At 47.4% G+C, this 26,145-nt stretch overlaps 1 protein-coding gene and 1 long non-coding RNA gene across 3 annotated transcripts in view; one reads left to right on the top strand and one right to left on the bottom strand.

Annotated features, from left to right (window-relative positions):
* The window catches only part of IMPA2 (inositol monophosphatase 2), a 45,341-nt gene extending 41,937 nt beyond the window's left edge, over positions 1 to 3,404 (bottom strand). The window contains exon 1 of one of the 2 annotated variants that reach the window (XM_038543905.1): positions 3,162 to 3,404. In XM_038543905.1, the coding sequence (XP_038399833.1) occupies positions 3,162 to 3,257 (96 nt within the window). In that variant the 5' untranslated portion in view covers positions 3,258 to 3,404. Of the gene's footprint in view, positions 1 to 1,971; positions 1,999 to 3,161 lie in introns of those variants that run through there. The other variant, XM_038543906.1, reaches the window with a different exon arrangement.
* A 1,092-nt stretch (positions 3,405 to 4,496) lies between these two features.
* On the top strand, positions 4,497 to 11,506 carry LOC111096833. The gene is made up of 3 exons (XR_005362712.1): positions 4,497 to 6,131; positions 6,490 to 6,566; positions 11,146 to 11,506. It is a non-coding gene; the product is annotated as an uncharacterized LOC111096833 (long non-coding RNA).
* The last annotated feature ends 14,639 nt before the right edge of the window (positions 11,507 to 26,145 follow it).

Raw genomic sequence — 26,145 nt, 5'->3', positions numbered from 1 at the left:
TTATACTGTTGTGGGGCACCTGAGTGGCTCAGTCAATTAAGTACCTGTCTTTAGTTCAGGTCCCAGGGTCTTGGGATCAAACCCCACATTGGGTTCCCTGCTCACCAGGGACCCTGCTTCTCCCTCTGCCTCTCTCTGCCTTCTGTCTCCCCCTCCCTCTGCCTGCCACTCCCCCTGCTTGTGTGCTCTGTCAAATAAATAAGATCTTTTTTTAAAAAATGTATACTGTTGTGATTTTTCTTATTCTAAACAGTGTTTATACCTAATTTTCAATTTGTAATTTTGCATTTTTTTTCTTAAAGAAGGCTCCTAAATTGTCTAAGCTTCAGGTCCAACAAAACCTGGATCTACTCTATGGGACAATTAAAAGAAGTAGTTTTCTGAGATACTTCTGTTCATACATCAAAGATAATAAGCACCCATTTCAGTGAATATTACTATTTGTATTTGTGGTGGTGACAGCGGTGGAACTAAAGCCACTGTCTTCCCCCTGAAGCCCCACAGCCAGGGACGCACTGCTGCGTAGCACCAGCATGAGTGGTTGGGCCCTGCAGGAATGGGTTGCGGTGGGGGGGAATCCCTGGGTGGCTCAGAGGTTTAGTGCCTGCCTTCAGCACAGGGTGTGATCCCCGCGTCCCAGGATGGAGTCCCACATCGGGCTCCCTGTGTGAAGCCTGCTTCTCCCTCTGCCCATGTCTCTGCCTCTGTGTGTGTGTGTGTGTGTGTGTGTGTCTCATGAATAAATAATAAAATCTTAAAAAAAAAAAAAGGAATGGGTTGGGGAGACGCGAGGAAGAAGGGAGGAGGAGCCGGGCAGCCACTGTGGACAGGGCAGCACTTTGGGGCAAGTGGCTTTTAGAGAGACCTCTCAGGATGGGGTAAAGGGGAGGTGGCAGCAAAGTGTGCAGGGCTGCCCTGATCCCAAACCTATGTCTGAAAGGTGAAGGGCAGAGACATTCATCTCTTCGGAGGTCTCTCCCCACCCCCCCAGACCCACAACACTACTTTCAGCATATAGAACCCAGACTCAGGAATTCAGCACACACAACTGTCCCAGGAGCAGCTGAGAGGAACAAACTTAATAAAATAGAACTTTGGGTACTGGTGAGGGGGTGGGCATGTTGGGCCACAGGGCCACTGTAACTCTGCCAAATACTCCTTAGCTAAGGAGGATTCAGAAATGGATCAGCACTAACTACCTTTTCATCCCTCTTTGGGGTATCTGGCTAAAGACCAGATTTTTTTCCAATCAGCACTCGATTCCTGTGAGAACATTATTAAGACGATCTGTCCCACTTTTACACAGGTTGCAATGACCTTGTGTGGCTTCTGTTTGTTCCAGGCATAGACCATTCCGGCCACTCTTCCCTCCACTGCCCAGCAGGCAGGAAGCATCACATAATGCCCAGGACTCTGGGCTCCCTGATCGGACTCCTAATAGCAGAATCTTTATTTTATCCCTCTCCCACTCTCAAAAAGTTTTTTTTGTTGTTGGCAAGTTGAGAAAACTTAAGATATCTCTTAATAAGGCCTTTAGAATTGTGCCTGCCATATTACAAGTTCTGTATAAGCATCTGTTCAATAAAACAAAGGTTTTAAAGACACTTCTGTGTCTTCAAGGATTTCAATTTGAAAAACCATAGAAAGCCATCACAACTCACCAGGGTTTACAGTGTAGTATCAGAATCCTAAGCTGGCTTCTCCTTAAAGTCTCAAGGAAGAAGAGTTTTATGGTGGAACCTAAAAGTTACTAAATATCCTGATGATGCTCACTCTGGAAAGGAAGTGAGGGGCCTCAGAGCGAGGGAGGAGGGCGAGAGCAAGTGCTCCCTGCACATAGTGGATCTGCTTTCCAGTAGGAATGTTTGCCCCGTAACTACAAACCTCAGCATTCTAGCTCTCAAAGTTTGGAGTCCTCCTCCCATAGGAAGGAAAGGTGACAGAGCCACAGGATGAAGTTTCACAACCCACCTTTTCAGTCATGCCTTCCCTACAGGCTGAATCTTGCATCTTTAAAACCACAGAAGGAGGGCCCTCCAACACAAAATGGGTCTGCTCAGTGTCGAAATGAACTTCTAAAGGGGATTAGAGGATTCACACCAAGGTGAAGCACTGTCCCCTGAGCACGTGACAAATTCAGGGTGGGTAAGAGCCTGACTTGAACACCCCGGGAAAACCTGCAGAGCATTTTCATACTGCTAGACCTGAAGAAGAAAATGATGCTTGGATAGAAAAAGTCAATCTGCTCACAGTGCTGCTTCTGTCCTTCCGACCCTCCAAATCACCGGAAGCATCGTATGCCTTGACAAGCCAGGCAGGAGTAAGCCATCTTCCCAGTCCCACGGGCCATGATGGTCCTGGGACAACCACCAGGGCTCCTTCACTGCAAGGACTTGGAGCCTACAATGCGCCAGGCACTGACTGGGGTACTGAGGAGAAGGTGGGTAACCACACGCAAAACTGAAAGTGAGAAAAGTCGAACTGCACTCCCTTTTCAAACTCGAGTCACACGTTCTCGCTCTGCTGCTTGATTTTCATCCTTCCTCTGGTCAGTGTAACAAGTCCCTCCAGGTCCAGATTCAGGATGCTGGAGGGAAGACCATCAAACAGCAAGCGGGCCAAGAGCTCCTGCGCCAGGGGTGTCAACGTGGGGGAAGCGCACCCACGTCCGGCCGCAGGCTCTTCTCAAAGGTCCTTAAACACAAACAGCAGCCGCGGCATTCAAGCCCGGGGGGCTTTTTAAATCCCGGCACTGGTCCGCGCAGCCAATGCGCTCTAACCTCGGGCCTCCGGCCTCCGACCAAGGGTCAAGTCACCCACAGTTAGACATCGCACCGACACAGGACAGGGGCCGCGTGGGGCGTGCTTCCGGGGTGGCGGCCCCGCTCAGCCCCCGGCTCCTGGACGGCTCCTGCGCCGCACCAACAACGGCTTCGTTCACCCCCAGCCGCCGACCCCGGACGGGGGCCTCCCCGCACCCCGGGCCGCCCCGCCCGGTCCGCAGCCCCGCGCGTCTAGCTGCTCGCTCCCCCAGCCCCGGAGGGCTTCCTCCGTCCACGGGAGTCTGCGCGGACTCTGCCAAGTTTCGAGGGGCGCCCGGCCCGGCCCTCCGGGGCTGCGCTCGCAGGACCGCGCCGTCCGGGAGGGGCCCGCGGGCTCACCTGTCCCGCCCGCAGCGCCAGCTGCACCGCCGCCTCGAAGCACTCCTCCCAGGGGCCCCCGGCGGGCGGCGCCTCGTCCTCGCCGTTCGGCTTCATCGTGGCCTCGCCGGGCCCCGCCACCTCCGGCCCTGCTCGCCGGGCCCCCACCGGCTCCCGCCGCCCGGACGCCAGGCTCCGCACCGCTTTCTCCTCGTCCCGCCACTCGGCGTCTCGGCCTCCGCCCGCCCCACAGCTGCGCCCGCGGGAAGGGCAGGGAGCGGGCCGTGGCCCCGGGAGCCGCGCGGTGCGTCCCGCGCCCCGCCCCCCGCCCCGGCCCTGCCCGCGCCCCGCCCCGGCCCCGCCCCGGGCCCGCCCCCACCCCTCCGGGGCCCCGCCCCTCCCGGCGAGGACTCGGGCGCGCGCGGAGCCCAGCTCCCGGCCTCTGGCCCCGCCCCCTCCGAGCCGCGCCTCTCGCTCCTCGCTCCTCCAGACCACCCCTGAGGTTGGCCCCGCCCCGCAGGGCCCCGCCCCCGCCCCGAGCCCCGCCCCCACCGCCCTCCCAGGCCCCGCCCCTCCCGGCGAGGACTCGCGCGCGCGGAGCCCAGCTCCCGGCCTCTGGCCCCGCCCCCTCCGAGCCGCGCCTCTCGCTCCTCCAGATCCCCCCTGAGGTTGGCCCCGCCCCGCAGGGCCCCGCCCCGCCCCGAGCCCCGCCCCCACCGCCCTCCCAGGCCTCGCCCCTCCCGGCGAGGACTCGCGCGCGCGCGGAGCTCAGCTCCCGGCTTCTGGCCCCGCCCCCCTCCGAGCCGCGCCTCTCGCTCCTCCAGATCCCCCCTGAAGTTGGCCCCGCCCCTCAGGGCCCCGCCCCGCCCCGAGCCCCGCCCCCACCGCCCTCCCAGGCCCCGCCCCTCCCGGCGAGGACTCGCGCGCGCGCGGAGCCCAGCTCCCGGCCTCTGGCCCCGCCCCCTCCGAGCCGCGCCTCTCGCTCCTCCAGACCACCCCTGAGGTTGGCCCCGCCCCTCAGGGCCCCGCCCCCGCCCCGAGCCCCGCCCCCACCGCCCTCCCAGGCCCCGCCCCTCCCGGCGAGGACTCCGGCGCGCGCGGAGCCCAGCTCCCGTCCGGCCCCCCCCGCCCCGCCTGCTCCGCGCTGACCCGGCCCTGCGCTCTCCCGGGACGAGAAAGGAGTGCTGGGGACTGTGGGCCTGGGACGGAAGCCTGGAACGGGACTGGAGCAAGGCCCCGGGGCGGGGGCGGTGCGCGGCCGTGGCCCCGGCTCCAGCGGGCACCGGATCTGCCCCAGCTGGGGGTGCCCCCGGCCCTCTCGCCCCAGCCAGGCGGTCGGCGCGCACAGGGCCGGGTGTGGCGGGGCCGAGGAGCTGCCTTCAGCGGCTGACGGGTTGCTCGGGTTGCTCGGGTTGCTCGCGGGGGCTGCGGGCCTGCTCGGACGCCCGCGGGGGCCCGTCTTCACAAAGCGCCTGTGTTCCTGAAAGTCCGGATGCAAAGGAGAAGCCTTCACCCCCCCACAAGAAAAAACAAACAAAAAAAAGAAGCCTTCACCCCAGCAAAAACCACACGCTACGATGACAGTTGGTCTTGCAAACTGCCTGTGCTCAGAACTCCGATGTGCAGCCCAAACTGTGACTACTCTTTGTCAGGAGGCGTGACCTTTTAGACCTTGGATTCTTTAGAGCTGCTGCACACTGGCACCAACCGCCTAAACACAAATACAAGGCTCTTCCTGAGAGGGTGTCTCTAGTGTCCAGGAGTTTAATTTCATAAGCTGTTGTGCCTGCTCCTTTACAAAATATGCTGACCCATATAAACTGATTCTGGAGTGTCACTTCTTAGTCTGGGAGAACAGTGGGAGTTTGTACCAGAACTTTGGGACGTCCTTTACACAGTTAACCTAACGATGGGGTTAAATGTTTTTAGATTTTGTATCTGTGAGCGCTCAATGTTGAAATATCTTGTAAAGAAAATTTAGGTCTACGGTGTAAGAGATGAAAATTGCAAACAATAAGGAGGAATTAGGAAGCCAGAGCTGGGCAGGGCTTTAGTCTCGCACTCTAGCCTTGCCCTCAGAAAACTAGGCCAAGAATTGCCCCATCTCCCACAAGGGCCATTTGGGGGCAGTTAAAGACATGCTCTGCTCCATCTTTTCTGTTCCTATTCTTTTTGGTTTTCAGGCTATGGAGTTGGACTTCAGACTCCATACTTAAGACTATGTTCTGAATGCTTCACTTTAAAATTAAATGCAGCCAATTGTTGACCTTCATGGCAGGTTTTCATTAGAGGTCCCTTCCAACACCAAGCAAGATTAGGAAGTTAGAACATTTCTCTTTGGTGCCTTCTTAGCTTCCCTTTCTGAACATATCTCCCCCCTACTCCCTGTCCTGGATCCATCTAGGAGCTCAATTATATATTTAGATAAGCTCTTGTGTTTAGCTTATCTAAATATCTAGAGAAAAAGACTTCATAACTTCATTGCTTAACTCTCAAGTATCTTAAGGTAGAATCATGTGGTTTTTGCCAGTACAAAGTTTAGAGCCAGCCAGATTTTCCTAAGTGAGAATATTGGCCTCATTTCTTCCTTGCTGTGTGGATTTGAGCAACTTACAAATAACCTTCTTTGCTTCAGTTTTAATTGTTCCTCAAAAAATGGTGTTTTTTTTAATTTTTATTTTTGTTTTTTGTTAAGTATTATATGGGTTAGTATACATGTGTTTGGCAGTTTTGTGTTTGCTAGTATTATTAATGACTGACTTATTCGTGTACCCTGAAGTGATCAGCATATTGCTTGGCACGTAATAGGTGTTTAATAATTACCTGTTAATCATTCAATATTGAAATCAACTTTGTCTAACAGATCATCCAAGTTTCTCATGCTTTACTGACAATCCTCCATGGAAACAACATAGTTCTTCACCATGATGACCTGTATGCTACTCTGGTTGTTATCTCTTTCAGAGGCCCTGGGAAATCACATTTGCTTTGGTAAGCCCCTAGAATACAGTGTTCTGTCTTGAAAAACTACTTCTTCACTGTCCCATATACCCCACCCTGAGGGTACAGCCTCAGTGGGCGCTCTGGTCACCAGGAGGTAGAATGTAAGGTGACTGCACAGGGGGCCAAAGAAGAGAGGGTGGGGTCGGAGTCAGTGAGAAGGTAGAAGGGCATTAAGGACAGATTATCTCCTTTTTGCCTTGCCCTTTATATCCTTATTAATCTGGGAGTCCCTTCTCATATCCTTTCTGGAAAAAGCAAAGTCTAAATAAATCGTCAACAAAGTTTTTCTATTCTACCCACTTTTCTAGCTTCCCAGATTACCCTGAAATCTGATCTTATTCTCCAGGGCCAAGACTCACTGATTGGGACATTTGAAGAGCTTTGTTGTTTCATCTCATCTGAATCCCCAGAAGTAGGCCCCAGGTAACATTTGACCATTCTTAGCCTCAGGTGTGGAAAGTTGGTCTTACGGGCTGAATTCTGTTGCCCTTGAAGTTCTTATGTTGAAGTCCTAACTTCTAGACCTCAGAATGTGACTGTAACCAGAGATAGGGCCTTTAAATAGGTAATTATGCTAAAATGAGGTTCTTAGGGTGAGCCCTAATCGAATATGACTGATGTCTTTTTAAGAAAAGGGAATTTGGGGGTGCCTGGGTGACTCAGCTGAGCGTCTGACTTGGTTTTGGCTCAGATCATGATCTCAGGGTCATGAGATGGAGCCTCAGGGCTCAGTGCTCAGTGGGCAGTCTATTTGAGATTCTCTCCCTCCCCTCTCCTCTTGTGCACACACACTCTCTCTCTCTCTCTCAAATAAATAAATCTTAAAAAAGAAAGAAAAAGAGAAAAGGAATTTGGGCACACGCATAAAGAGGGAGAAGGTCAGCTACAAAGAAAGAAGAGAGGCCTCACAGGAAACCAAACTTTTGGATACGTTGACCTTTGATTTCTTGCCTCCAGAACTGTGAGAAAATACATTTCTGTTTTTAAGCCACCCAGTCTGGGGTACTTTATCATAGCAGCTTTGGCAAACTGATACAGTTGGGAGCCAAAGAGGGTTGCCTGTGCATCACTACACTTAGGGTTATAAGGAGCTTTTCTCAGCCAAGAGGCCTTGTAGCAGGCAGTAGGGAGCCTGGGTCTCCAGGATGGAACAACAGAGCCAACCCTTCTGCCCACCACCCAGCTCCCTGCCAAGCTGTGTGTGTGTGTGTGGGGGGGATCACTTATGCAATAATCGAGTCAGACATCACCACATTCTCACTAAATTAAGTCAGACAGGTGATTACCAAAAAATGCTCTGTATTTAAAGATCACCCAACAAACAACAATTCTAGGAGTCCTTGCAAAGCTCTGCTCCAGTGGAATTCTCTATAAAAAAAATTCTCCAAAGGTTATTTCTCCTCATTTACTTCCACTGTAAAACTAGAGATGCTTTTTCCTACTCTGGAAAAACCTCCCAAGTCGTTATTCTCATTGAGGAAGGGGTTAATGCAAAGTGGTGGGCATTATGCCTCCTGCTGAGTATGACCTTGTACCAGATAATTCCCTAGAATTCACCTGGTGTGCTTTCAGAATTTTTTTTTTAAGATTTTATTTATTTATTCATGAGAGATGCTGAGAGAGAGGCAGAGAGAGACACAGGCAGAGGGAGAAGCAGGCTCCCCTCAGGGAGTATGATGAGGGATTGAGAGAGGGATCCGGGACCCTGGGATCACGCCCTGAACCGAAGACAAGAGGCTCAACCGCTGAGCCACCCAGGCGTCCCTGGCATTCAGAATTTTTCAAAGTTCTCCTGGGACTCTATTTCTTCTTTCCTATTTTCTTCACTCACTGCTTACCTGGATTCTATGTCTGTGGATTCCACCATCGTAGATCCTGGAGACAAGGAAATTATACTTCAATCATTGATGATTCATTCTGTTAACGTAACCTGCAAGACCTCAGTTCTGTAAAATAAATTCCCAATATTTCTAGTTCCATGCATCAGAAATTCTTCATGAGGAAGGTCATGAAATTAATGATACTAGCAGAGCAGATCGTATTTTGCAATCCATAGACTCTGAGGTACTACTTGCAACTCTCTCTATTTCCCCATAACTGGATTCTCTTTCTAGCTTCCCCTCCTGCCAGTGGCAGAAAACTTCCTTCTAGGACAACTCAGATATGTCAGTGAGTTTTCAGACTTTTCAAGTTCAAAATTCAATTAATTCGGCTTTGGGTTGTCGCCCTTTTCCCTAGGTAGGTCCAATCAAAGGGAGCTCAGCCCCGGGGGAAGACACCTGCCCCTTGATCCTTGGTCTGTCTTATACCTGCAGGATGCTGACGTGGGACCTGCCCCGTCCAGGCCACTATGGTCATTCCTTCCTTTGACAGCCTTGGCCATCCTGATATGGAGTACTAATAGGCCCTGCTGGCTTTCGCCTTAACCCCAAGGCCCCCTCGGGGCTCGGGCACCCCCTCTCTGGGGCACTGCAGATAGTGAATGCTCCCCAGGGGAGGTTCCCAGCCTGGTATTTCCAGCTTGGGCGTTTTCTCCTTTGCTGGCTCACCCTCCCCCAAGCTGGTGTCCTATGGAAGGAAATCAGGTCGTGCTTGCTTCCCAGGTCTTGCCAGGAAGAGGCCCAAGCTTCCTAAAGTTTTCCAGGAAAAGACCTCCTCTCCAACTACCCCCAGCTCCGCCTTTCTGCAGGAGGGGGCAGAGTGGGTGGCCTTAAAACATTAACTCTTTCTTTACAGCGCTCCTCCCCCATCTCCATCTACTGGGGTTGGGAGGGACACAGCCTCGGCCTTATCATATCTTTTTCAAAAATTTTATTTATTTTTTGTCCTCACTGACCAAATGGGTAAGCTTTGTTCTGAGCTCTCCTGAGAATACCCCCCACTCTTGGCTTAGGGTAATTCACCCTCAGATCTCACTGCTGGATGGGGGAGGTTCTTGGGGTTGAAAATGGATGGAGAGGAGACCTTACTAAAAACTCTTCCATCTGCCTATATTTTAAAACTGGATTGCTTTAAGGGAAACGTTTCTCTGCCTTTTTATTGAAAGCTTATGTTCCATTTGCAAAGTTTTGTTTTTTTTTAAACCTAAGAAAGCATTGTTACATTATGGTGGAGAAAGTTTGTTTGTTGGTTCATACAAAATGCTACAAAGTTATTAATAGCATTTGAGAGGAAGATACAGTGAGATTCTGCTGCCTTTAATTCAATTATTGAGACACTTGACATTTTGAAGTGGATGGAACAATGACCAGCCCCGAATGAAGGAAATTCATCTTGAAGCTTTATGTCTTCATTACACAGACACTGGCTTTTGAAAGTGTTGATACTTGCACTTTCTTTTTCAGGTTGTTTTGATAACTGCAGAAAGGGGGAAGTCAATGAATGTGCTCAGTCCTCCCAGACCTTTCTTCACCTGACAGTTCTCCATTTTTTCACATATCCTTCTTCTTTGTTTATTTTTTAAAAAGATTTTATTTATTTACTCCTGAGAGACACAGAGACATAGGCGGAGGGAGAAGCAGGCTCCCCCGTGGGGAGCCCGAGCAGGACTGGATCCCAGGACCCCAGGATCACGACCTGAGCGAAAGGCAGAGGCTCAACCATGAGCCACCCAGGTGCCCCTTCTTCGTTTAAAATACTCCCTCTTTAGTCCTAATAGTCTGCATCAACTCCCATCCTTAGAGTTAAACAAACAATAAACAAACAAGCTTCCTGAACCAGCTCTGTTGCAAGGAGCCCTTTAAGAAGTTCACAAGCCTTTGGAAAGCAGATGGAGTTTCTGGCAATTATCAAAATCAGTCATGTTTTCATTAAGGCAATGTTTTATTTTAGGCTTTAAGAAATCTATTCGGAGAAAAAGAAGTCTATTTGGAACTTAAACATAGAAAGCACTTTTTAGTATAGATGAATATATGTGTGTCTTTATATGTGTTTGTGTATACACACATGAAGACAGAGAGAGCACATCACCTTTGGGGAATAATATATAGCTGACAGAAGAAAGCTAGCTGACATAGCATTGCAGGGATCCCTGGGTGGCACAGCGGTTTGGTGCCTGCCTTTAGCCCAGGGCGCGATCCTGGAGACCCGGGATCGAATCCCAGTCGGGCTCCCGGTGCATGGAGCCTGCTTCTCCCTCTGCCTGTGTCTCTGCCTCTCTCTCTCTCTGTGACTATCATAAATAAATAAAAATTAAAAAAAATAATATAGCATTGCACTAAGAATTCCATTTCTGGGCAGCCTGGGTGGCTCAGCAGTTTAGCACCGCCTTTAACCCAGGGAGTGATCCTGGAGACCTGGGATCTGATCCTGGAGACCAGGGATCAAGTCCCACATCGGGCTCCCTGCATGGAACCGACTTCTCACTCTGCCTATGTCTCTGCCTCTCTCTCTCTCTCCCTGTGTCTCTCATGAATAAATAAATAAAATCTTAAAAAAAAATAATTTCCATTTCTAAGGCAGCCACTGCTATTAAACTAGAATATTTTTAACCTGGAAGGATGAATATGGGATCTAAATAAGACACATGCATTCTACTTGTCTGTCACAAAAAGGAATGTTGATCAGCATTAACATTTGAATCTTTTCTGCCAAGAGAGGAAACCAATTTAAGGGGGAAGCAAAACAAAGGTAAATTTCATATTTTTCTGTGGATTTATCCTCATATACATTTGTTTATTCATTCATGCATTCATTTATTCAACAGGTATTTCTGCATTGCGTATGGGCTCTTGAGGGTTGGGGCAATGAGAAGAGAGGGTGATTTAGGGTTCTGTATTACCAGTTATTTCAGTTGGTGGCCTTGCACATGGAAGGCAGCACATGGAAGGTTCTAGACTCCCTAGACCGGGGGTCTAGAACAGACTGAGGGTCTAGAACTGAGTTGGGAATGTCTTTGCATGGGGGAAAATACATTAAGGAGGGTTCAAGAGAGGATGGCAGGACTGGTGGATGAATGTAGCAACAGATTGTCATTAGATTGTCTTTGGAACTTGGTTTGTAGCATCATACAAAAATCCAGGAGGCAGATGCAGAATTCAATCAGCTGTCATTGTCACTGTCATCAGTGAGAGCTGTGGTCCCAGCAGTAGGAAGAATGTGAAGATGATGCAGAATTCCATCAGGTTCAAAAGCCTGAAGTGGACACCTTGTCTTCCTAGAGTTGGGTTGAGAATTGTTCCTCAGTGGATGAACATCTATTAGCTGTAGCAGGATGTAGAATCAAGTGAAGAAATACTCAAGAGAACCAAACTCATAACAGCAGTATCTCCATACTAAGGGATTATCTGTGAATATGTGTGTATTGTATGCATAAATGTAATCTAATATGACTAAATGCACTTAATAAAACAACAATATTATAATAAAAAGCTCTTTTAAAAGTGATTGTTTAAAGTTGCTGAACAGAAAATGAATTATGCTGAACTAGAAACTTCATAATAAATATTAATTCTTAGGACCAAAGCCACCCCTTTCATCTGCACAAATACCATCCTCGAGGACACTAAAGAATTCACTGACTCATATGATTCTCTCTTCCAAGCATATTTCTCTTGGAGGTGGTGATGGTTGTGGGAGGACCATCACTGAGACCAGACACAGAAAACAAAGTAAAACAAAGGTATTTCTTTTATTCCCATATTAGAGAGCTCTCGTGGAGTTGTTAAAGTTAACTTCTACAAAGACAATCCTACTTTTCATTACTTAGGGGGGAAAAAAGTGTTCATATTTATATCATGAACATTGTTCTCATGTCATCCGCATTCCAGAACTTAATTGGCCTTTTGTTTGCTATTTGCAATGCTTTCTAACATTTGTAACAAGTGACATACTTCAAATCTCATGTTACTAGGGTTCTAGGCTTCTTATTTCACATCAGTGGACTGTTGTATTAACTTTGTGTCCTATAAAATGGGTTTATTTAACATGAGAGTGTATTTCTGCAGGATTCCAAATAGTTTTGTGATTAAAGAGGAAGTCTTCTGGAAATAGTGCAAAAAAAGAGAAAGAGGGACCACCCACTGCTCCCTAAGTCTTAGAATCAGAAACAAGGAGACACATTCTGAGGCCACATTGTTAAGGTTAAGCCAGGTTTTGACTACCTAGGTTTTGCAGGATCCCACCCACAGTAAGGGCGATGTTAGGGCCAACCTGAAGCCTCCGGTCTCAGAGCTACTGCAGAGCACAGGCTCCTGGGCAGCCACTCTTGAGCTACCCTCTGGAAGAATGTACATGTTTGTGGCAGGCTCCAGATTCAAGCAGGGCCAAGGAGAGCACATTCCTAATTTTGCAATGTGAGCACATAGAAAATAAGTAACCCAAAAGGATTCTGAAATTTGCCCAGCACAGGATAAGCAGAAGTCCAACTGGGTCAAGGAGTTTCTATCTCCTTTTCTTGGCTTTACTGGACTGTCAACTTAAGCCTGCGCCACCTGTCTTTGTCACAATGGCTTTAAACATTTCTGAATACAGGATCCCTGGGTGGCTCAGTGGTTTAGCGCCTGCCTTTGGCCCAGGGCATGGTCCTGGAGTCCCGGGATCGAGTCCCACGTCGGGCTCCTGGCATGGAGCCTGCTTCTGTCTCTCTCTCTCTCTCTCTCTCTCTCTCTATGTCTGTCATGAACAAATAAATAAATAAATCTTCAAAAAAAATAAACATTTCTAAATATAATACTCCTCTCCCCACTGTGCAGAAAAAAATTATGCAAACATGAACAGATGATTAGAAACATTTGTTTTCAACAGATTTTCAAAATTAAAAGATTTGTGAAGACACTATCAAAAACATAGATTCTAATTAGCTTAAAATGGTAAAAAAGAATCCAAATAAGAAATTTTAAAAATAATGCAGCATTATTCACAATAGTGCGTGAATAACCTAAGCGCTATTGACAGATGAATGGATAAAGAAAATGTGATAAAGAAATGTGGATATATATATATATATATAGCCACACACAGAATGGAATATTGTTCAGCTTTTAAAATGAAGGAAATCCTGTCATTTCTGATAACATGGATGAACCTGGAGGGTATTATGCTAAGTGAAATAAGCCAGAAAGAGAAAGCATGGTATCACTTATATGTGGAACCTAAAAAATAAAGTTGAACTCATAGAAACAGAGAGTGATAAAGTGGTGCCAGGGGACTGGGGGTTGGGAGAAATAGGGCGACGTTGGTAAAAGGTTACAAGCTTTCAGCTATAAAATGAATAAGATCAGAGGATCTAATATATAAGGTGGTGAATATAGCTAATGAGACTATATTATAGGAGTGAAGTTTGTTAAGGGGTGCCTGGGTTCAGTTGGTTGAGCATCTGACTTTTTTTTTTTTTTTTAAGATTTTATTTATTTATTTATGAGAGGCACAGAGAGAGAGGCAGAGACACAGGCAGAGGGAGAAGCAGGCCCCATGCAGGGAATCCGATGTGGGACTTGATCCCTGGACTGGAGATCACGCCCTGAGTCGAAGGCAGAAGCTCAACTGCTGATCCACCCAGGTGTCCCTGAGCATCTGACTCTTGATCTCAGCTCTGATCATGAGTTCAAGCCCCATGTTAGGCTCTACACTGGCCATGAAGCCTACTTAAAAAAAAAAAGAAAAAAGAAAAAGAAAGAAAGAAAGAAATGAAGTTTGTTAAGAGAGTAAAATTTCAATATTCTCACCAAAAAAAAAAAAAAAGGAATGGGATAAGTATATGAGGTGATGTATGTGTTAATTAACTCAATAAGAGGAACTCTTTCGCAATGTGTACATGTATCAAACTATCACGTTGTATCCTCTAAATATCCTACAATTTTGTCAATTATACCTCAGTAAACTGAAAAAAAATATTAGATGATATTTTTTTGTGTAAATGAAATTACTGTTTTGGATTAACTAGTTTTTAACCAAAGTATTCTGGATCAAATGGTGTGCTGCGCAAAATGCAGATGAAGGAAGTATACAGAGCAAGGATAGAGGATAGGATCAGATTTTTTATGAAAGTGTGATCTCAACCTTGCCCTAAGGCTAATGGGACTTCCAGTGGGTTTGCTTACTGTCAGGAGAGGAAGGCAAGAAAGGAAGGTAAATGGGACAGCAGGGTCAACTCAGACTTGCTTATCAACTTCCAGGAACTCAAATCATGATCCAGGCTCTTCATGGCACAAGAGACCCTTTGAGTGATTCCTAGCTCCCCTCAGTGCAGGCAGCTTGTCTTTCTGTTCAGTTGTTGCCACATTGTCTCTGTGGAAAAGGCTGAGGCAGGGAGAGAAATATTTGCTCAGTACTCAGAACACGGCAGCAGCAAAAATGGTTCATAGCTTCCCTACCTTCTAAGATCACTAAGAATCAAATGTCTTTAGAAGAAATACCCTATGAAGCCTGGGAGGGGGAAGAGAACGTAAAGAATCTTTCTAGAGATGTGATTTATCCAGCAAACAGTATTGTTCCTCTTAGAGTGATTCAGGATGTTGACGAATTGGATATAAATGTGATAAATTATTCTAAAACTTCAAAGTATTTGGATGGGGCTTGGGTAACTTCTCTTTAGTATGTTTGTTCTTAGGTAGAGCAATTAGTGGTAAAAATGGTGCATGTACATATGAAAGGAAGACAAGGGTGTGGACGAGGTGCTTTGTGTCTGAGCTCCTCACGGTCAGTACTGTCCAAGGCTTAGAGCAGCCCTGAGAGCAAAAACACAGTAGAAGGCTGTTTGCTTTCTGCACTTTGAGCCCATCCTCGTTTCTCATGCACCCCCTCCCATTGCTGATAGGGTACCAGGCTCCCCATACCCACTCCTCTGTTAGATCCCTGCCCCCAACACACACATACTCAACATCTTCACAGAAAGCTCTTCCTCTCTCTTTTGGTCCCAAATGGAACCTGGCTGTCTCTAGCAATAAAGCACCCCTTCTGGAAGATCTTCTACATCCCCAGGGCCTGAGGCATGTGAGGATGGAGGGATGGGAGTGGGGAGAAGGAGTTAGTGTTCCCTCATCCCTTCACATTTCACACCTCACTCTTCTGACTTCAGGCCAGACCCCAACTCCTGGGAGATCTTTGCCACACAGCAACTTCACCAACCTTGGAGTGTTCACTTCACTGTCCTCAGAGTCTGTCTCCAGGATGACAGTCATTTAACCCCACCTCTACCTTTCCCAGTTCTCTAGATTTTGCCAACCTTTATTTTTTTTTTTTTTACTATTTTATTTATTTATTCATGAGAGACACACACAGAGAGAGGCAGAGAGAGAGGCAGAGAGAGAAGCAGGCTCCCTGTGGGGAGCCCGATGTGGGACTAGATCCTGGGACCCCGGGATCACGCCCTGAGCCAAAGGCAGACCCTCAACTGCTGAGCCACCCAGGTGCCCTGATTTTGTCAACCTTTAAAGAATGACTGCACGCCCTAGACTCAGAGGTTCTTGATCTCCTGCCTCCAATGTGTTTTACTGCCCATCCCCACCCAGCTCCCCAGGCTCCCGCGCATGCCATCTTGGCCTGGCTCTTAGGCCCCTCTGCAATCCATTCCCATATTCCACTCCCTGTCTCAACTGTCCATACTTCTTTCTCTCCTGCACCTGTTCACACTGCCTTAACTGTCCCGATACCTCCAGGAGTGGAAGACTGGAAAGGATACGACTTCAGACCAACCTGAGTTCAAATTCCAGGTGTGCCACTGGCTAGGACATCAGGGGAGGCTTTTCTTTACCTGACAACCTAACCTCTTTCAGTCTTCACTTGGTCATCTATAAAGTGGATATCATACCAACTTCAGAAGGCAGTCTTGAGAAGTAAATGAAGTAACGTCTAAAAGACCTGGCACATAGTAGGTGCTCAGTAAGTGTTGGCTGCTCCTTCGCATTTCCTCAACATCGGTGTTGCTCAGCAGTGCTTTTCCTCCCCCACTTCACTGACATTTCCAAACCTTCTCTGCTCTCTGTTCAAATGCCCTATTGTCTATGTCACTAGGAGGTAATTCACCCTGGTGACACACGACACCCTTCTCCTGTACCTATTCCCTCCTGAGTCAAAGGAAGAGGCACCTCTCCTCTGTTTCCTCCCTGCTGTGCTCTGGACCCGCTCCCTCCATCCTCCCTCTGGATCTCACCTCATCAATTACCTCCTCTGGTATGTTTACTCCCAACATCATTTCCACTGACCATCTCTTCTTTCTTGCCCACCCCAGAGACATCTGATGTCTGTGTCTTCTTCAATGTCTTCTGTTGGCTGTGCACCCTTCCCCATCACCACTTGAACGTCACCAGTGCCCTCCTGAGTCCCGCATATAAGATACTGCATTTAATCCTTTTCCTACTTCAATTCTCAACAGCATTTCACTCTGGGGGCTACGTCTCCTTGGGACGCTCTTCTCTTTGTTTTCAGGACCTCTGTATCTGCTGGTATGTTTTTTGCATAACTCTGACTACAACTTTTTCAGTCTCCTTTGAAAACTCTTGGTTCCTCTTGTCTAGGTCCACTCTCTCCAGCATTTATTGGGTGCCTGCTGACTGCAAGACCTGTGTGGATGGAGGTGTTGCTGAGAGACCAAGACAAAGAAGCATGTGTGTAGTTCAGAAGTGGTGCAGCGACAGGGTTCACTGTCAATAAGGCAAGAGCGTGGTCTTGGAAGGCTTCACAGAGAGGTAAGAGGAAGAGTAAGTGTCCATAAATAGGAAAGGGGAGAAAGGTTATTTCAGGCAGAGGAAGCATTACTAGGGCAATGCCAAAAAGGTAGGCAGAAGGAGATTTACACAAGTAAGATTCTGAGCTACTTGTGTCTCAAGAGGACTTACGTTCCTCCTTCTCGGTGTTCTCAACAGTGTGATTTGGGCCTTCAGGGGACATCTGGCAAAGTCTGGGAACAGGTTTGGTTGTCACAATGTGGGGAGTGCTACCAGGATCTAGCAGATAGGGGCCAAGGATACTGCCCATGATGCACAAGACAGCACCCTCCGCCCCCCAACAAAGAATTTTCCAGCCCAAAATGTTAATAATGCTGAGGCTGAGACATCATGTTTTATTTTAACTTTAGTCTGAGGAGTCTGGCTCTGGGCCAAACTTCTATTGTGATTTTTCAGACCAGACCAGAGGCAATTACAAAGGCGTACCTGGCAGGTCTCTCGAGGGGTGGGCTCTGTGCCCCATGTGCTAGACCTGGTGCTCCTCCAGGGCACTGCAGAGTCCATGGAGCACGGAGGGACTCAGAGGTAAGCTCTCCCACCTCCAGCCATGCTCCCAGGTACATCTGCAAGCCTGGCCCAAGCACCTCCATTCTCTGGCCTCTTTTTGTGGGGGAGGTGCCTCCGATGAGGCCTTTCTCAGGACGCTGCCAAGACCACCTGGTCTGGGGGGCCTTGAAGACATTTCTCTCCACTCGGACTCAGCATTCAGTACTTTCCCACTCTTAGCCTTGCCTGCTTTCCCTCCCCACGGAACCAGGTCCTGGCAGCTCAAGTCTCTCTGCGCTGGCAGTAGACCTAGTCACATTACGAAAATGTTTGGCTTTTTTTGTCTTTGAATCCAGTAGGCACTTAATGATTTTATTTTTTTTATTTTAATTTTTTAATAAATTATTTATTTATGATAGTCACACACACACACACACACAGAGAGAAGCAGGCTCCATGCCCCGGGAGCCCGACGTGGGATTCGATCCCGGGTCTCCAGGATTGCGCCCTGGGCCAAAGGCAGGCGCCAAACCGCTGCGCCACCCAGGGATCCTGCACTTAATGATTTTAGAACTGAATGAACAATGGCAAACCTAAGAGAGGCAATTCACAGCAGATGATAGAAAAAGGCTTCAAGGAATTTCGTGGACAGCTTGGCAAAGGAAAGTTTAACTGCAACCAATAGAAACTCCTCTATTTAGGTCTCAAAGAGTAACTGCAAAGGTGGAGTGAGAGCCTAGGGTCACCTAGCGGCTGGAGGGACAGCATGCGGGAGTGTGAGGCTTCCCTGATGTTTAGAGCCTTGCACGTTAGCATCCAATTATACTCTGGCTGAGTAGGTCATCCAGGAGAATCTTGTGCAGTTTTTGGCATGCTCTAAAAAGTTTTCTGCTGAAATTCATTATTAAAGGCATTTCAGTGTGCAGCCAGGCATGTACAGGACACAAAAACTTCATGAACGCAGGTACTAACAGCTCTCCTTTCGTCGGGGGCACCTGCCTCCCTCTTTCCTTCTCCAAAGGCAAGTACTGTTTACACGCCGTTCTTTAGAAGGGTTATGACAAACCCAAATATGTCCAAGGAACCAACTGGGTAAATTCAGGATGCTCATCTTGGGGAAGGAAAAACTTTTCAACATGGTGGAGAATAAGGTGACGTGAAGAATCCTCAAGAAAAGAGATTGGAACAGAAGTGTATTTGCTATGGCTCCTTTGGGACAGAAGCTCCTGGGCTTCTTGCACTGGCTTCTCTGAAGCCTTCAACCTAATATCATGTGCATAGTTGGTAGTCTTTTTTCCTGAAAGAGAGCTCCCCTCAGCCCCTAAATTGAACAAGATTAGCTCCACTAATTCTGGATCCACCCCTGAGCTAGAATTAGTGTAATGTGATTCCTTGGGACAAAACTAGGATTAATAGTAGAAAGTTACAGTGAGGCAAACATTGCTCAAGATCTGGAAATTCTCCCAGTTAGAGCTATTAAAAATTGGGATGGGCTGCAGAAAGCCAGAGAGTGCGTCACTGGATGCTTTGGGTAGAGGTGAATGAGGCAGGAGTGTTGTAAGCCGGGCTGATGATCTCTTCCAATTCTAGGAATCAAAATCTCTGAGATAAACGACTGAGCACTGGGAGAGCATTTGTTTGGCTGCGTATTAATAGCAGGTATCCCAAGTCCAGACACGTATTCGTTTGCTAGCTTTAAGTCGCTGTATTATAATAAAGTAATAAAAATATTCAAAAGCATTCAGTATTTCAGGATGGACTTTCTCAAACATATTCAAACCAGGAAAGGTTAGTGAATTTAGTTTGCAATAGACTCCTAATCTATGGCTCCTAGTCTCCCGCTCCTCTAGCCATGCTCTCAGATCCTGGATTCCTTGTTCAAAATCAGCTAGAAACATGGTCATCTTCTTTTTGAAAGCTCTCCAGTGCAGAGAGAAGTAGCAAGCACCTCGCCATCCCAATAATGTTTGTTGCTGCTGAACATTCAAGTGCAGTGGCCCCTGGTCCTTCAAGGCACATCAGTAGACACTCCTCACAATGAACCACTGGCCATAATTTCACTAATAGTGACACCACCACGTGCTGTGGCTTACTAGTGTCCCATTTTCATCAGGAAAAAGCTTGGCACTGCATTCCAAGCCAAACACATCTGTATCAATCCCAATTCTGGTCTTTAAAAGTCTGTTTTCCTGGACCCCTCACACCCAATATGATCATGGTTCTCAGAACAACAGACGCAACCCTAGGCATTTCAGTAGGAAGAACTGAATGCAAGAAATTGGCTAAACAGGTAAAAAGGCAAAAACAAAACTGTTTAGTCAGCAAAGATAGTAGGGGCAGGAAGCAGCTCCCAACCTTAGGGCTAGTTAGGGAAACAAGGCAGAGGCTGGGATGGGCTGGAACCTGCCAGTTGGGAGGAGTGCCCTGGGGCTGGGAGCTGGGCCTCCTCAGAAGGCTGCTAAGCAGGCAGGACAGAGGCTTGGACAAGGAGCCTTGAGGCAGGGCTGCTGCTTAGTGGTGCTGCCCCTCTGCAGGATGGCCTGGTGTGGGGTCTGGAAGAGAGCTGGGAGTTTGCCAGTGTGATGGTGACAAGAATAGCAGGTGACCAGGTGCCCTTTGCCTCCTCCAGCCTCCCAGTTTCCTCTCCGCACTCCCACTGGTAGATCCTACTGGGGAGCCAGCTGGCAAAGGGAAATGTAGTCGCAGAGCCTTCGCTTTGGCATCTAAGTGCAGAGCAGAGAAGGGTGGTGCTGAGCCGGGAGGCAATAGCTTAATAACCAGCACCGCCTCCCCTACCTGCAGGAGAGCACCCAGACCCTCATCAACCGGCCCGCTGGGCAGACCTGCCTTCTCTCTGGCTCCTTCCCACCCTGATGCAGGGTTGCTGTCCCTCCTGGCCATTTCTCAGGGAGAACTGTTGAGGCCCACCTCCCTTATGCTCCACTGTACCTGCCCAGGTCATTGAGAAAGCCCTGGGAACGCCTCCCATGTATTGGTCAACATGCCTGATTCTCCGTATTAAAATTCCTGAGCCCCTTGGTGGAAAAGGATGAGTTTTCATTATTGCATCTCCAAAGCCAAAGCTATGGTTGGCACAGGGTTGGTACTTTAAAAACATTTGTTGAGTCAATGACTAGGTCTCAGATGTTTGCCCAATCGTGGCATGGATATTCTGATTGGAAGAGGTCATATACAACATTAATATACAGATTGGAAGTCTTTGAAGGAAAGGGAAGCATACTGGACTTTAAAAATAATTTTTTAATTTTTCTTAGCTTATAGAAAACTCTAATATAACGTCCATTTAGTAATTACATGTATTAGGTAGCTTTTCAGGAGCCTCTAAAACTCTAATATAACTTCTTTTAGTAATCAAACGTATTAGGAGCTTTTTGGAAAGCGTTTAAAATCCTTCATCTCTGCATGAGATGGGTAACACACATGGACAATACTTGTGGTCTGAGGTGTTTTCATATATGGTGTTTTTGTCTTTTTCCACCTTCTTTGGGAAAGATGGTTGGTTATTCTTTTACGGAAGACGGTAGAAACAGCAAAACAATCCTAAATTTCCTCCCAGGAAAGCACGTTGGCCCTAGGAGGAGCTTCTGGGTTCTGAGGCCTGCGACAGTCCCGCAGGGTCCCCCCCCCCCCCCCCGCCCCAGAAGGAGGGGCACCACCGGCCCAGGTGACAGCTTTGGAGGCTCAAATAACGCTGACAATAACTCATGAATCAGGAAGCACCGACACTTTCAAGTGTCCAGTAAGAGGAAGTAAAGGCCTTGGAGCTCAGAATCAGACCCACAAGCCCCCCAGCCGGTCCTTGCCCATGCGTGATGGGAGGGAGGGGATGTGGGGGGGGAGGGGGGAGAGGTGCGGGGGGAGGGGTGCGGGAGGTGCTGGGGGAGGGAGATGTACGAGGGGGAGAGGATGTGTGTGTGGGAGGTATGTGTGGGGGAGGTGTGTGTGTGGGGAGGCATGTGGGGGGAGGGGTGTGGGGGAGGGGTGTGGGGGAGGGGTGTGGGGGAGGGTGTGGGGGGAGGAGTGCAGGAGGTGGTGGGGGCGGGGGAGGGAGATGTGGGGGGAGGGGATGTGGGGGGAGGCGTGGGGGGTGGGGGGAGAGGTGTGTGGGAGGTGGTGTGGGGGGGAGGGGGGCCCAGCCGGCTCAGCCTATTCTCTGGGCTGTGATTCCCAGGTGGGCCCCATCCACCCCTGGTGACAGTTATAGCCACAGAAGAGTGACAGGGACAGCCCCGTGAGATTTCCATTCAACTAAGTGTATTTCGTGTGAAAAAATTGTCTTTGGCCCAAGTCAAGTCCTTTCTGCATTTGGGTTTTAAAATGTCGTTTCTGTTATAAAATGTTGTGATAGGAAATGGCAGGGTTTTATTTCTGCTTTTCCTTCTCACGTGGCCACATAAATGACTGACTGATCTATGCAGGTCACCAAAAAAAATTTTTTTGAGACATTGCTGGTGTGGAATCTAGAAGTCTGGGAACCATAATAAAAGGCATGCCCCCCCCCCCCTCCCAGCGGCACCCCCTCCCACGCATGAGTCTTAACCAAGAGGGGAAGAGTTGGGGGCAGGGGGTTTCAACAGGGTGGCTCCTCATCGTGGCTCCTGGAAGAGCAGAGAAACAAATCCTTGGTAAGAATACCTAAAACTTCCCAGGCTGAGAAGTACCAAATAGGAATCTCTCTTTCTCTCTTTCTTTCTCTCTCTCCTCTCCCTCCCTTCCTCTCTCTCTGGCTTTCTCTATCTTTCACAAAATGCCCTTTCAGGGAAAAAATAAAATAAAGATAGCCCACTGGAAAACACCATTGTTATATAAATATTCCAAAAATTGTATTAATCTGAGGAAAAAATCACGTGATTGTTAGGAGAAAAGAGACTCGTCCTTCTCTGTGGCATGGGCAACTGCATGTCTTCTCCTTTTCTAAACTGTGGTAGAGCTGTCAGGTGAGTTATTTGATGGGGAGGTAGCATTATTCTTCAAAAAGAAAAGAAGAATGTGTTTTTTATCAATACTTAATGAACTAAAATTGTAAAATTGAAGACTAAATGTTCTTCAAACTTTACCGTCTGTGGATAAGTCTTGCTCAGCTATTCACCTAATAATGTTACAAAGTCAAAAGACAACTTTTCCTTGTTTTTTAATCAATGCTCAATTTGTATATAAATTTGACAGATTAAATTCCCCTAGGGGCACCTGGGGGGCTCAGTGGTTGAGTGGCTGCCTTCGGCTCAGGGGGTGATCCCAGGGTCCCGGGATCGAGTTCCGCATCTGGCTCCCTGCATGGAGCCTGCTTCTCCCTCTGCCTGTGTCTCTGCCTATCTGTGTATCTCATGAATAAATAAATAAATAAAATCTTTGATATAAATAAATAAATTCCCCTAAACAACAGTATTTCCAAACTTGACTGAATTATCTTAGTTCAAGTTATAATTATTAATATAATATCTAATTTGTTCAACCATTTCAACTGAGAGTTTTTATATTTCTCAGGGACAAAATCACCCTGCGTACTTAAGTGTGCTTGTCCATCTAATAAATCAGACTTTAGAACCCTATAAATCAGGTTCCCTAACCCGATAAAACATCCTAACCGCAGTCTAAGTACATGTAAAATAGTGTCATGATTCCCAAACTTACTACTGCAAGTGTATAAACACCACTTAAACAAGTCCCATATAATATGGGCTTGATTTCCTTTTTTATCCCAGTTAAAAATATGCTTCTCAGCTAAGGGATGGGATCCCATATCCCAGGCAGGAGAGTAGGTGTGGGGTCTCAGGACCAGAGCAGAGGCCCAGCGAGTCGGGCTGCTACCCTCACTCCCAAGGACCCCCGTGCCACCTGGTAACTCGCTTCTTTGCCTTTATGGATTTTTTTTTACTCTGAATGTTTTTTCCTCTGATTACAGTTAACCCCTGCCTGGTCCCTACCACCTTCTCCCTGATCCCCTGTCCCCTCACCCCCATCAGAGGAGCCCAGAGTCAGTCCTGCACCTGCAGATCGACTCTCCATGCCTTGATTCACACTGCCTGATATTAGCAGTCAAACAAAATACAAACCTGGTATATAATTAGGGGTTATCAATACATACCATTTTCTGAACCTGGTATTAGAACTGTACGTACAGCTTTCCTGAAGCACACCACATACTCTTTGCTTCTTTTGAGGTCGCAGTGGGCTCTTGGTTTTTTACAGAATGATCATTTTCTTTAATTTTTTTTAAGATTTTTATTTATTCATGACAGACAAAGGGAGGCAGAGACACAGATTGAGGGAGAAGCGAGCTCCCGGGAGCTGGATGTGGGACTCCATCCCTGGAACCTGGATCACACCCTGAGCCAAAGGCAGACACTCAACCACTGAGCCACCCAGGCGACCTGATCATTTTCTTTTTAATGCTCAAATTGTCACAGTGTAGCCCACGGGAGCCCCTTATTTAAACCGGCTCCTTGGTTGTCTTGAAATCCCCTGTATCTTTGAGAGCAAGGAAGTTGTGTTGGGTGGGGTTTTATTTTCCTTCTCTCACAACAGAGTCAGCTGCTCTGAGTGAAAGCAGCTGTGGAGCCCTGGGGAAATGACACTGATTTAGGCCACTTTAGTAAATGTCATGAGTTCACATTTTGTTTCTAATTTTACCACCATCTTTACTGAGTTCTCTTTTTATTTAAAGCAGTCTGATGTAAAATAGTATTTTCAATGTGTCCTTCCCTGAGCCACCCACTTCTCTCATCTGACATATCCATATCCTCTCGCCAACTTTTTTTTCTTTTAAGAAGAGGCTTAATGCTAAGTGTGGAGCTCAAAACAGGGCTTGAAATCACGACCCTGAGATCAAGACCTGAACTGAGATCAAGAGCCTGACACTCAACCGACTGAATCACCCAGGCATTGCTCCTCTTGCTTCTCTTGCCAACTTTAATGCATCATACTAGAAGTTATTTCCCCCCACCACTTGATTAAATCACACCATCTAACCTTTCTGTTACACAAGTACCTATTTAGATTCTGGAGCCCTTTTGTGGACTGCTTGCTCTTTTAAAATCCTGCTCCATCTCCTTGGCCATTGTTCTGGATTTGTTAGACAATCACCATACTCTCTTTGGAGCCAGAGCCCAGGGGGTTAGAGATAGAAGACTGAGATGTAAATATGCTTTAATATCTCTCCCAACATCAAAACCAGTAAGATGCTTCGTGACTATCAGGCATTGATATTAAACTGTTTACAAATGAACGACTCATATTTATATACCAAACTACACTTTGATTTTTTTAAAGTTTTTTTTTTTTAAGATTTTATTTATTTATTCATGAGACACACAGAGAGAGAGAGAGAGAGGCAGAGACACAGGCAGAGGGAGAAGCAGGCTCCATGCAGGGAGCCCGACGTGGGATTCGATCCCGGGTCTCCAGGATCATGCCCTGGGCCGAAGGCAGCGCCAAATCACCGAGCCACCCGGGGCTGCTCTTTTTTAAAGGTTTTATTTATTTATTTATTCCTGAGAAACACACACAGAGAGAGGCAGAGACACACACACACACAGAGGCAGAGACACAGGTAGAGGGAGAAGCAGGCTCCTTGTGGGGAGCCCCATGCGAGACTTGATCCCAGGACCCTTGGATCATGCCCTGAGCCGAAGGCAGTCAACCGCTGAGCCACCCAGGCATCCCCACACTTCGATTTTTGACTGCATTTTGTTACCTTAGTGTCTGTGCCTGGGAGTGGCAGAAGCAGAGAAAAGAGAGGGGACAGGCTCTTTCAGTTACTTTGGGCTCAGTTCACTTACAAATATTAATCCAACAAGCATGTGAGTTCCTACTATGTGCGGTGCCCTGTTCTAAGTCCCAGGATCCCTGCCTTTGTGGGAATGACATTCTATTACCAGCAAATTCTCTATATTGAGTAAAGCATATTTGCTTTTGAAACCTGATTTAAGGATGCTATGACTCCCAACATATGCTCTCTCTAATTGAAGTGCTATAGCGTGGAACGTTTTTAACAGAGAACAATGCCTTCTGACTACAAGGCAGGAATCTGGGACACAGTTACATTTTGAGTCCCTGAATTGCTACGAATGATTTTCCATTGAAATATAAATGTTAGGGATGATGCCTGGGTGTCTCAGCGGTTGAGTGTCTGCCTTGCTCAGGGTGTGATCCCGGGGTCCTGGGGTCCAGTCCTGAATCCGGCTCCCTGCAGGGAGCCTGCTTCTCCCTCTGCCTGTGTCTTTGCCTCTCTCTGTGTCTTTCATGAATAAATAAATACATTTTAAAAAAATATATAAATGTTAACATTCCAGCCTTCGCTGGCTTCGCGGAGAGATTAGAAAGTAGGAATGTACTGAGAATGTGCACACAGGAGGACTTCAAGATTGAGAGAAGGCAGACAACAAAGAGGAGGGGCAGAGGGGGCCAGGAGCTGGTCTGCGTCCAAACACATCTAGATAGTTTCCCAAGTACACACAGGCCTGAGGGACATGGTGGTCTGTGCTCTGCTCTTTGCCTACAGATTTTATTTGTTTTTTAAAACCTTTTTATTGAGGTATATGTATATATATTCAAAAAAATACATCTCTCTTAAACATAGAACACACTGAATTTTCACCAACTGAACATACCTTTGCAACCAGCTGCATTTAAAAAGTAAGGTTTTATTTTAATAATATAAACAATTTTGCAGATGAATAAAATTCCAAAGATCAAAAGGGATATGTAGGAAATGAACCTCCCTCCCACCCCAGTTCTCCTTCCTAGAGAAAAAGCATTGTTAGTAGTTTCTTATCAATGCTTTTTGTCTATCTTTAAAACATTTTAATTTCACCTGAAAAAAAATAAAACAT

The sequence above is a fragment of the Canis lupus genome, chromosome 7 (assembly GCF_011100685.1).
Source record: "Canis lupus familiaris isolate Mischka breed German Shepherd chromosome 7, alternate assembly UU_Cfam_GSD_1.0, whole genome shotgun sequence".
Lineage (NCBI taxonomy): Eukaryota > Metazoa > Chordata > Mammalia > Carnivora > Canidae > Canis > Canis lupus.
This window is presented reverse-complemented; position numbering and strand designations above follow the sequence as displayed.